Here is a 12,527-nt window from a genome sequence, read left to right as displayed (position 1 = left end):
AACAAACTTATAAAGGTTTATAATGCAAGTTAATTACCATGTTATCACCAACTACATGAAATGAAACATCTCTCTGCCTTTGAGTCTGTAATATGTGTACATGGTTAAACTTTCATGTCGAGAATAATTTGTGGAAAAATAACATTTCCCCACCCCCCCACCCCCCAAAACAAAGAAAAAATACTAAATGTCATTTCTTTGTACAGTGACTCACTTTAAGAGCATAGGAACCATGCAGACACATTGGGTTTGGGGGGGAATTAAAGAAGATTTATTCATAAAACTGAGACATCAGGTCTGTTCTCACACTCAAATGAAAGCCTGCATTTCTATCCAATGTCAAGACCCACAATGCCTACAAGAGAACTGTTAGTACCAGGTGGATGGACAGATGGGGATAGCTGGCATTCATTTTTAATATGAGCATTCCTAGAAGAAAAATGACTTCTGTATGTATCTTAAATAATGGAGCTTCCCATCTTGAAGGTTACTAAATTATGCAACCAGTTTCCCATTATTAACATCAGCTCGGGAACAGAAAGGCACCAGGCCTTGACATCCTCCCAGCGATGGCAGCATGAAACGAAACAGGTTTTAAGAGTTTCTGCAGTTGGGCTGGTTGGTTTTGTTTGGGGTTTTTTTTGAGTCTGTCTTCCATGGTGTAATAACAAACCAGGAGCATGTCCTCAGTCTTAGATAGGCTGTTTCACGAATTTCTAAATTGCTTTAAGATAGACCTAAGTAAATAGCTGTTGCTACTGTATTCCTGCTCAGGCTTTGGGACTATAAATTATTTAGAACAAGAGCTTCCAAACATGTTTGAACAGAGCTTTCCACCAGAGATCACGAACAAAACCTGCTCACGTTTTTATCATCAAATATTATTAAGATAATTACTTCAAATGAGTAAATACAGCATCAGGCTAAGGGAATAAGCAAAACAAGCCAAAGATACTTGCCTGGGTAACAAGGGGCTCCAGCAGCCTCTCCACTGTGAGAGTCCTGATTTCCAAACTTTTGGGGTCCCATTTCAAAATGATAGGTGACGTTGCAGAAGTCATACTCCCTGGAACAGACAAAATTGCACAGCATCCATGAGAATTATTAGTGTAATAACCAAATACTCCTTATCATTTACTTAGAGAATAAATATAAACATTCACATATAAAATAAACCTCCATAACCCAGCTGGTGTTCCTCTACTCCCAAGGACTCCCAGGTTCACCGCTGCCACATCCTCTGAGGGCTTAAACATTTATATTCAGAATTCTTTTTCCTCCTGTAGCCCTTAAGGACAGATACTCCAACACCACAGCAGATGGACATGTCCTGAAGGAACTGCACCCCGTGGGAGGTGCATGCAGGGAGCAGGTTTATCCTGAAAGAGTGCAGCCAAAAGACAGAATCCAAACTGGAGCAGGGGAAAAGCGTGAGGCAGGATGGGGAGTGTGTAGGACTCCAGCCCTGGAGCTTCCAGCCCACAGGCTTGGCGAGGAGTTTTACTTTCATATAGGTACAGGGTTCTTTAATACCTCGAGATGGCATCATGAGAATAAGCCACAGACTTATTTCCACAGCCAAATTCCCAAGGGATTTCTTTATTAATTTAGGGGAGCAAATAAAGGGAACTTGGCCAAAGTTCAAAAGGATACCACACAAGCTACACAAAAATATTGTGTCAATACTGACTCAGCATACCCTATTAATCCACAACTCCTTAGTCAGAATCCAACCAATTCACCGCTCTTTAGTCAAGATCCAATCTCTCTGACCCAACACCACTCTGGGGCTCTAGGTCAGTGTGAGGGCACTCACTGCCCCAGCCTGAGCTGGGTCAGGGGCTGCAGGAGCTGTGGGGTGTTACAGTTTTTCCCAGGCTGCCTTGGACTGGCAGCTGCTCCAGAGCTTCCCTGTGTGGGCTCCAGGGGCTGCCCTAAGGGACACGACGCCACCCCACCTCCGTGAGGTTGGATCCATCCCTTCCCCCTCCACACACACGCTCCCCACAAGGCAGTTCTGACCCAATGATCACTGATCTGGTGTCTAACAGAGTGTTATGAACTTACTGCAACCCTCAAATCCCCCCTGTGCTGCCCAGAGTGGGAGAAGGAAGCAGAAGAGTCAGAAGCGGAGACTGGGTGAAAAGTCAGGGTGGAGGAAGGGGGTTTGGATTCTGTCCTTTTCTTCCCTCCCAATCCCACTCTATTTTAATTAGCAATAAATCTTAAAATCATTTTCCCCAAGTCTGTTTTGCCCGTGACAGTGACTGGCAAATGATCACCCTGACTTTATCTCCACCTGTGAGGTTTCCAAACTGTTCTCTCCCCCTGTCCTGCCAAGGATGGGGAGTGAGGAGCAGCTCAGTGGGCACTTGGCTGCCAGACAAGGTCAGCCCACCCACACGTGGAACAAAACAAATTCAACAGCTCTGTTCAGAGCTTTGAACAGAACTTCCCCACAGTGTTCAGCATTTCTTAATGTTGCATCAAAAAGAGCAGAACTGATTTAACAACAGAAAGGATTCTCCGGACCACCTGAGACTTAAAAGCTTAAACAAGGCCTAAAATGAAGGCAACAGCAAGTGGCTGTCATTTTTATTTTTTTTTTCCCATTTCAGGTTTTTATGCAATTTTCTAGACAGTTGGCTTCATTTTTGAAATTCCAGGTACAGAGAAGCCCAGCTGTCAGGCTGTAAGAGACAACAAATCCACCTCATTGAGCTGGAAAGCGATTTTGTAGAAGTATTTGGTGACAAGCAAAGCCACATGCAAACTAACTTGTCAATGAAAAACAAGAAGACAGAAAAGTTTGATGTAAAAACGTTCTTTTTAAATCACTCGAGGTTGAGATACTTCCCTTTATTTTAAAATGAAAATTAAAAAAATAAATAAAAATTAAAAGTCTAATAAGAACTCCAATAGGGAAAGATAATCCAGTAGTATCATACTGGACATTGCTTACGTGAGATTCAAGTCAAGACCTGAAAATATAACATCCCAAAAGTTTTAAGCTGTTTTCTCCAGAAAACGATGTTTAACCAACAAGGTAATTTCGGTAATAAAACGTAAAAATAAATAAATAAATACTCCACCATCGCAATTAAAAGAACACAATCAAAAAACATTCAGCTATTGCTCCTTGAATCACAATCTACCTCATAAAGCTCTATTCAATAAGGTACATACTCAGGACTCAGCAACATTATCTGGTACCTACGAAATAAATTCTGCTGCTTTATTCAGGAGAATGTCTTGACTGATTACTATCAATCAAAATTAAAGTCTCTGCAAAATCCATTCACAGGCTGCAAAAAGATTCCATGTCAAAATATTTGCTCAAAAAAGAGGCAGATCAGAACTCCCTAATCAATGTATTTATAAATCACATATAAAACCCACCCTCAGGGTCTTCTTATTTGCAAACATTCGGCGATGGAATTATCTGATAATACCTGGTGTGTGTGCTACAATCATGATCATTCAGTTTCCACCCTTCTGCAAAAAATCCTTTGGTTTCCCGTTTTACAGTGTGAAAACACCCAGATGTGACTGAAGAAAACCACGAGGCAGTTTCTGGTTGCTCTGAACGTGGCTGATGTGGGAGCCAAGTCCATTTTTTTCCAACAGACAATATTTATTCATCGCTCAGAACCCATTTCCTTTTTGTGTAAGGATGGTTGACACTCCAGTTGGCCTCTGGATTCAAAAAAATAAGTCTGAAGTGGACAATTATTCTAGTCAATAATTTATGAGTTATGGCACTTTCAAATGTGCCACATGGTCTTTCTTTTTAATAAGCCCACTTTTCGTCACTATTACCACGGGTACTCAAACATGCACTTATCATAATAAAAAAAAAATAAATTCAAAGCTGTACCACAGTCCAAAGCCCACAAAAGCAAATTAATTTCAGTGGATGACAATCACACAGGTGAGACTAAAGATAACCTGGATAATCAGCTGTTACAATCAGAACACAGCCTCAGATTCAACCTTTACTAAAAGAATAAAACAAATATCCTTCAGAACCCAATATAAAAGGGTGAGCAATGCTTTCAAATATAAAAAGACACATACAAGAAAAAGCCTTATTAAAAACTCCTAAGATAGTTTTTTATTTGCAATAAAATCCACCCCACAACAGCAAATAAGTAAAAATAACAAGTCAAATTAATGCATTTTCCCCACCATTCCTCCAGCTGCTGTCACAACAGCAATTTTAAATGACAAGACTAAAAAGAAGCCACCTACCCAAGTGTGTGTTTATGAACAGATGGAGTATTTCTTCCTTACCATTTCTGCCATGAACTTCCCAGACCAAAGAGGTGAACAGGGACTGCTCAGCTGGATCAAGGACAGGATGCTAAGAATATCTTACAACTATTTGACCAAAGAATCCCCAAACAAGCAGCTTTAAGCACTTCAATGAAAACACAAATTACTTCACAGCTTACACCTGGCTTGGATTGTGCAGCACCTGTGAGGAAGATAACCTCTGTGAGCAGAGGATAATGGCATCCCATAGTATTTTTCATATAAAGATAAAAGTGTATTATGATAGAGGGAACACTGGCAGATGTTAAGTAAAAGATTTCCTTTCCTATTACCTTCTACACTAGACTGATGCTACTCTTTTCATAAGGAGCTTAATTTTTCTGCTTTCTCACTGAGTTATTTGTTGTCATCCTGACCACTTATTGTCATTTTTTGAATGCTCAGCAATGTATTTATGAAACCAATCCATTTTTTTTTCCAAATGGGACATCAGGTTTCTTGTCTGAGTCCCAACCCCCAATTCAGAAATATGTACCAATTGTTCTTCAGGGTAAATCCCACGGAATAAAAATTCACTTGCTGATTTTATGATTGCAGAGATAAGGAAACATTGTTAGCAGAAAGCTTCTGTGAAACTTAATCTCTGTTTTTCACCTCTGTTATCAATAGGTGAGCGTGATTATTAATCCTACATTTTAAAACTGATATTGTTAAATTAGGAAACTATGTCAATAGTGCTGTAATAACACTGCTATAGAAGTATACACACATTGCACTCCTAACCCTGAAATCAGCTCCACACTTTTTTCAAGAATATATTTAAGGAATTCTATTTCCTAACTGTTTTGCTCCTTGAGCATGTGCCAAAGCGTGTCTTTAAAGCTTTTTAGCTTTTCCTAAACACAGCAATAGAGAAATGTCTCTATCCAGTTCAGTAATGTTCAGTGTGAACATTTGTTTAGGCAGTTTGTCTTCAAAGCCTATCTGTAAAGAAGGTAAGTATTTACTTCAGCAAATACTAACAAGCATTTACTTGAACAAGTGGAACAAGCAGATTGCTAGATTAGAGCCAAATTCCACATCAGTGGAATTCTTAATTTGCAACAGTCACCAAAAATCTGACCCCACGCCACCATCACCAACCTTTTCAGACAGCAGGATTTTACTTTTTTTGGAACATTCTAACAGAGCCAAACTATTCTGCACGTGGAACTGTTTGTCTGTCACACCACAATGTAATGTTTTCCTCTCCAGCAGATCCACTTTCCCCGTGACTTGCACAGATGTGCATTCCCACGTGCACTCCCGTGGTCAGAACCGCTCCCAAGTGACAGCTCAGCTCATTTCTGTGCCGAAGGTGTAACAGTAAAGATATTTTAAATCTACATAAGCAAAAGCAACGTTTGCTGAAGCAAACTGATAATTTTTTTTAGAAGCAGAAACAATGCCAGTCTTGCTTGAACAGGCTTGCAGTTATGAGTCCAGCTCAAGTCTGCAATGCAGAACAGTGCAGACATGAAGGACAGATGCTAAACATTTTATAATGAATGAAGCAAAAACCCATTCCACCTGACTCACAGCAAAGCTGTAGGATTAGCCTGGTGGTAATACTAGACTGGCAGTGCTGGCAGCCCAAGTTTGTACTTCCAACAGTGTATTTTCTACTGGAAAGCAAAGAAAAATGATTTTCATTAGTGGATTAGAAGGATGTCCAGCAAGGTAGAACATCAGTAAGTTGAGAGGAGTCAAAAGGCAAGATAATAATAATTTTGCCCATGTTTCCAAGTAGTAAATTTAAAGTACTAGATTTTTAATACTAAATTTATAATACCTAATGTTTCAAGGCATTTATACAGACCACTAAAAGAAAATAAAAGTGCTTTACAAATGATTCTCCCACATCAGTCACCACCTGAACTTGCAGTCCCCGTGTCCAGACTAGCAGGGCACTTCCACACGTTTTAAACCCACCTGACCTTCCAGCTCAGCTCTTCCTGCGTGTTTGCTTCCTTTGCCCCTGGTAACGGGGCTATGGGGTACACCAAGAACATAACCTGCTGGACCACTGACTGATCCTACAGAAGGAAAACAAGTGTTCAGCTCCCTGCCTGACTTGGGAGCCACATAATGACAGCACAGGTAACAAGCCAATCTCCCGGTTCAGCAGCAGAGGTGGAGGGCAGGGCAGCCCCTCCAGCAGCAGCACGGACACAAACTGGTCTAGGATGAGTTAGAAACCGAAAACAGTCTGTGGTTCCTTAGTTCACATCCCAAGACTGAGAACCGAGTCAAAACAAACACCTCCCTGCACCGAGACAGACTTGAGTGAGGAACCCAGAATTCCTGACAGCAGGATACACAGTCTCTTGAGACAGACACAGAAACAATCTGACTGATCTCACAGACGTTTATATGCTTTACTGGGAGCTGGAAATCCAAATATGTGAATGGCTGTACCCCTGAGTCAGCCTTCAGAGCATAACAGCATTTGGAGACGCAAACGCTGGCTGTGGATTACCTTGTACAAGTACAGGGTGAACTGGAGCACAGGACCAGCTAATTCAGATGTTAGAAACACCAAAAACACACACAGTCCTAGAGAGTCCACAACCTGGCTGACCTGGCTGGCAGGGGGCTGCAATGATATACATATATATAAAAAAATACCTGGTGTTATATATAGCTGAGATTCTGCTACCTTACATTTATCTGCAGTGTTGAGCAATGCAGTTGTGCCTGTGCTCTGACCTGAGCAGTTGTAAAGTGTGGTTGCAAGAGCTCTGATACTCCAGGGATCCTGGTTTCCAGCACTATTCCCAACCCATTTGCCCACTCTCTGCCTCTGCTAACACAGGAATACAAATAGAGACAGGAGGACAAAAAGCAGGAGAGCATAACAACTGCAAGGCAGGGAAATAAAGGGGAAATACTAAGAGGACACAGACTAACAATGAGGAGTAAAAGTGCAGTGGAAGAGGGAATAGAGAACATCCCTTTCTGCAGATAAAAGCACTTATCATCAGTCAATGACAGCCCAGCACAGCCTCCAGCAGATCTGGCTGAAACAATCAGAGTTCAAACCAGCAGTTCCCATCACCTTGCTTAAAAAAAGGAGAAAGAAAGAAAAAAGAAAGGGGGGGGGTGGGGGGGGGGAAGCAGAGCAGGATGGTTTGGAGGAGTGTAAGGAATATCTGTCTCCACATCTGAACATCAACTTTTTGACATACTTACTTGTATCATGAATGTGACTCTTTCCTCTTCTTTCCTAAAACTCAGGCAGGAAAAAACAAGCCATAAACTAAACCTTTAGGCCCCACTCCCAACCTTAACCTCGCAGGGAATTTTTAATTTGAGCTTTTCTAGGCTCTCAACTTCCTTTCGGATTCACAGCCCTCTCTCCCCTTCCACTGACCCTCCACCTCCACGGTGGGGTGAGATCCTGGTTTGGCCTCAACTAAACAGAGTTCTTAAACGGAAGCAGCCCACGATGCAAACTCAGATTTCTAACCCTAAACCCTCAAGTAAGGAGGGAAAAGGCCTCGAGGAGGGGAGGATTACCTTGGTAACAGAGCCAGAGGGACAGAGCCCATGGAGTGCCCCGCCAGAGAAACAGCAGAGCTAAAAAAAGGCGATGACTGATTCACACTTTTCAGTCACATTAACCAGCTCAGTCTTGGAGGCAGCAGCCTACACCGAGACCTGACCTAGACAGGAGGGTAAATTGCCTCCAGAAACCCAAGAGGCCACGAAAAGCTCCCAGGGAAGGTGCCCCAGCAGCGTAAGGGGCAGAGTAACAGGAAGGTTCCACCCACACCCACCTGCAGCTGCTTCTGCTTTAACCAGAAAGTGATAATGTATTTCAAAATCCTGTGCAAAGCCACGTGCAATGTCCAAATCGGTTTTTGTCTACTATACGGCTTAGAAAAATAATTCTAGTTTAAAGGCTCTCACATCTCCAGCTACATCCTGAGTGCCTGTTTGGGCTCCCTCATCATTCAACACTCAGGTGAAGTTTCCTGCTGAGTGGATCTCACTCCAGCAGGGGTGTTAGATACGATGTCCAACCCTTAAAACACCTAAAATTCAAATGGCTGCTTCTCCATGAGCAGCCTGGTGAACTGGGGAGTTCTATCCCTAGGAAGGATGAAAAACAGGCTTGTTCTTGTTTGTCTGCCCTAATAAATATGAGGAGTGGAATGATGTGAAAAGTAATTTACTCCAAGATGAGCGCTCATAAAGTGCTTGAAAGCTGCTTTAAACAGCCATACATAAAATTCCTACATTCAAATAATTTATCTTGCATTATTTATATAAGCATGATTTTTTCCCACCGAGTAACTTTTACAGTCAAGGCAGGGAAGTTTCCTAAAAAGCTCAGTGAAGTAGCAGGTTTTAAGGAATCTGTACCAAAAGATTGTCACATCATTTCTGTACAGCCACAGATCCTTCCACAGCTGGCTCTGTATTCACACAGCTCTTCAGCACCTTCTAATAAAAGTCACCTCACAGTTCTGGACGTGCTCAAAGGCTCTGAGCTCCCTGCTGCTGGGAGGCTGGTTCGTGTAAGGTCACACTGCAAGCCCAGGAAAACCAAAGGATTTTAAATCAGGTCCTCGGTGCAGATCCTACACTCTGCCTTCTCTCTATATATTCTCCCCCAAATGATGCAAATTTCTACATTTAGCAACGTAATAACTGTGTAAGACATTTAGATTAATGCAGGTATGATCAATTTACATAAGTGACCCACCTTTTTAGTAATAAATCCATAACTTTTAAAAGGTTTGTTCAAGTTCTGCTCCTTCTTAAAGAAACATTAATCATATGTCTTGCAGGAAAAAAGTAAAATAATAAACTTTTATTCACTGTATCTATTTATTTTTTTTTCTTCACTGTATTAACCTGGCATTAATAATACCAAGCCACATTTTACAAAAGCAGAGAAGTATTAAGAATCTCTGGTTCAAACAAACACGTCTGCTCCCTTGCAACACAGAATTTGTATCACAAATTCCAACAGAACAAAAGGAGTCCTTGAACTTGGTTCTCATCATGACTCTGCAAGCCTCTGCTTCTGCATGTAGGGGTCATCCTTTCACTGCAAGTACCTTATTTACAATTCCTCGTACTTGGAAACTACAATTAACCTCACCCCTGTATTGCCCTGCAGCTGCGTTTCACTCCTCTCAAAGACAACTCTTTATTCCACAGGGCCAACCACTGCTGCCTCCAGATGAAACAATTTACAGGTTTTTCTATGAAGAATCAAAATTTTAGGGGGGTTTTGAGGTTTTTTTTTTAGTTTGCTTGGCTTTTTAAGGAGACTGTTTCCCTGCTAGTGTCACCAGAACTGTAGGTTCCATCTCTACTCCTATTTTTCTTTCATTAAGCTTTAAATAATTATTCATGATTTTAATTAAGGGTTTTTTGCTCTTGTTCCTACAGGTGCATCACTATTTTCCTGCACTGAACAGAATCTTTTAGTTACCTGAGCTACAGATAAAACCACTCCAAAGCTTGTACACTTTCACTGTGACAAACTGGATGAGAACAGCTGGCCCCTGTCCTTGGAAAGTCTAAAAGCTTCCACACTATGGAGAAGGAGCTGTTCCCATTTCCCAGCTCCATAATTAACACATTAAATAGGATTGTTTTTAAACAAAGCCCAGTGGGAGCACAGCTGGAATTCTCCTCAGTAATTAATATTAAGGGTCATTAATGACCTCTCTGAACATTCCCACCAACTTCTGGATGTTCACATTGTCTGGTTTCTGCATTTGTCCAGCTGCTCATCCACTGATTCTGAGGAATTCCTAAAACTCTTAAATAAATTTATCACCTAACCTTGTGTTCATTAAATCTGCTCTTTTTTTAAACCTTTTACAGAAAGTTGCTCTATTCCTACAAAACTTACTCAGAATGGGCCTCATTCTGACAGAAGCCACATGTACCATTCCATAATTATTTACCAGTAATCAAAAAAAAAAAAAAGGACAAAGTAAAAATCTGCAGTAATAGAATTATATTTTAAGAATAAGAACTAAATTGCTTAATTCTGCTTGATCGCTTAATAATGAGAATTTTTCTGACATTATTCTTATGCTGATGGATGCTTTAAATAAAGCACAATGCACAGACTGCCATCCATGATGGTAGCCAAATAATTTTATCTTCCCCAACTGTGTGTTCACAGGATTTGCTGTGATTCTGTCAGCTGGGAAATCCTGAAATACAATGTGGCATAAGAATTGCATCACCATTATATTCTCAACTGATTTCAAGCTGAGATATTAAAGGTATTAAAAGTCTGTGTTTCCTATTCAGAACAGTCCTTCACTCAAAAAGAAGTGATGGAGATAATCACAGAACACATATAATTTCTGATGTAAAAGATGCCATCAAAGCCATAACAGGGTAGAGGACATCTTTAAAGATGATAACTTTAAAAAAAAATTTAAAAAGTAGCTGTTCCTCCCAAAACTTACACAACTTTTGAAAAAATGTCACGTAGAGAGGGACAAGACTTTTGAATAGTCTTGACCTCACCCTTTAGTATATCATTTGGACTAATCTTGATTTTTCTTTATTTTTCATTAATATGCAGAGTACTGAAGGCAATCCAGAAAACAAGGAAAAAAACTTGTGCCTTGGCTTAAAATTTGAAGACAGAATTATCTCAGAACAAGGCTGACGATTCAACATCGACCCCTTACAAAACAATGGGAAAAGCAGACACTTGAAAATGTGACAAACTATTACATGGGGAGGTCACAAAATTATAGGTGGTATCATCGATTCATGGATTTTTAATGAAGAGAACTTTAAAAATAATAAAAGTAAAAAAACAGACTCCCCAGTCCAGGCCAAAATCTATTAAAATCCAGCAAGTGAAAGGTGAAATTAAACAGGTCCTTAACAGAAATAACCATCTTCCAACGTATTTTTAAATAGAGGAAAACTCTGTATGGGGAACAACTTGCAAGAAACTGGGATGGATTTTCTACCACTGCTGATTTTAAATTCGGAACTTTAGTGTGTCACAGATAGAGATTACCCAGGACTGCCTCCATTAAAAGATACGGTGCATGCTATGCAGGTGATTACACTGATCACATCTCTGCCTTCCAGCAGGACAAGCTGGCCGAAAAAATAGCAAAGGATGGGATCTGGCTTCATTTCAAAAAGTTCTCTACAGTCAGTAAACACCCTGAAGGTCATTTTATAGTCCCCCCAAAAAAAGCAGGTTTCCTGATTCATGAGCTCCAGCAAGAACTAAACTCAGCTCTTATGGAACTGAATTCCAGAACCCTGGAACTCCAGCAGTGACCACTATACAACCTACAGCACTGCCTACCAGTAAGATAAGAAGCATACAGATTGAAGAGTTCCAGTTAATTACAGACGTGCCAGAATGGGTCAGACAGGCCATGACATCAAGAGATTTGTTCTCCATGACAACATAATTCATATAAACTGGAAAGGCACTAATTGGTACAATCCACTATTTGTTTAAGATCACCCAAAAATACAGAAAGCTGTTTGGTCACAGAATGAACACATAATAGGTGGTTTGTTTCAAGCAAAAAGGTCTCCACCTTCAGCTAAAGAGAATCAAAAGATTACAGAGTCATGGAATGGGTTGGGTGGAAAGGACCTTAAAGGCCATCTCATTCCAACCCCTGCCATGGGCAGGGACACCTTCCACAAGACCAGATTGCTCCAAGCCCTGTCCAGCCTGGCCTTGAACACCTTTCTAGATGGAAAGATCACAGCCTAGTGACAGTTGATATTTCCATTCTACATACAGAGCAGTAGCATAAAAGCTTACTATCACAGTACTTAATTTCTTAACCATACCACTATTTTTAAGTTTCCTCCTTTATGTCTTATTTTAATGCTATAATACAAAGCCAGTTTTCAAGACAGCAAATTCATTTTATTTGGCCCACATCCATGTCTTTAATACCTTCAGTGTATGCTGCCAACACAACAATGCACGAATCTTCCTGGGTTTTATCGGGGTCTTCGTGGTAGAATTAAAGAAAACAAAGCAGATAATTCAATAGTGACAAGTGTCATCACAGTTTCTCTTCATTGCACAGGCATGGAGAGCATCCACTATCACCATTTGTCATCATGGGATGTTCAGTCTTTAAGCCTGAGTAGTTTTCTGTTTTGTTCACTGTATTCCAGTACCCAGTCAATAGGTGATCCTCCTGCTCCCACTAATCCATGGCATCCTATCACTTGTT

At 40.7% G+C, this 12,527-nt stretch overlaps 1 protein-coding gene across 4 annotated transcripts in view; it reads right to left on the bottom strand.

Annotated features, from left to right (window-relative positions):
- The window catches only part of CTNNA2 (catenin alpha 2), a 485,320-nt gene that overhangs the window by 426,343 nt on the left and 46,450 nt on the right, over window positions 1–12,527 (bottom strand). For all 4 annotated transcript variants that reach the window (XM_050338724.1, XM_050338725.1, XM_050338727.1 and 1 more), the window contains exon 2: window positions 960–1,066. In XM_050338724.1, coding sequence (XP_050194681.1) covers window positions 960–1,061 — 102 coding nt within the window. In that variant the 5' untranslated portion in view covers window positions 1,062–1,066. The remainder of the gene's footprint in view (window positions 1–959; window positions 1,067–12,527) is intronic.

The sequence above is a fragment of the Myiozetetes cayanensis genome, unplaced genomic scaffold (genome assembly GCF_022539395.1).
Source record: "Myiozetetes cayanensis isolate MyiCay16 unplaced genomic scaffold, myiCay2020 scf7, whole genome shotgun sequence".
In the NCBI taxonomy this organism is placed as follows: Eukaryota; Metazoa; Chordata; class Aves; order Passeriformes; family Tyrannidae; genus Myiozetetes; species Myiozetetes cayanensis.
Note: the sequence above shows the minus strand (reverse complement) of the source record. Positions and strands in the feature narration are given on the sequence as shown.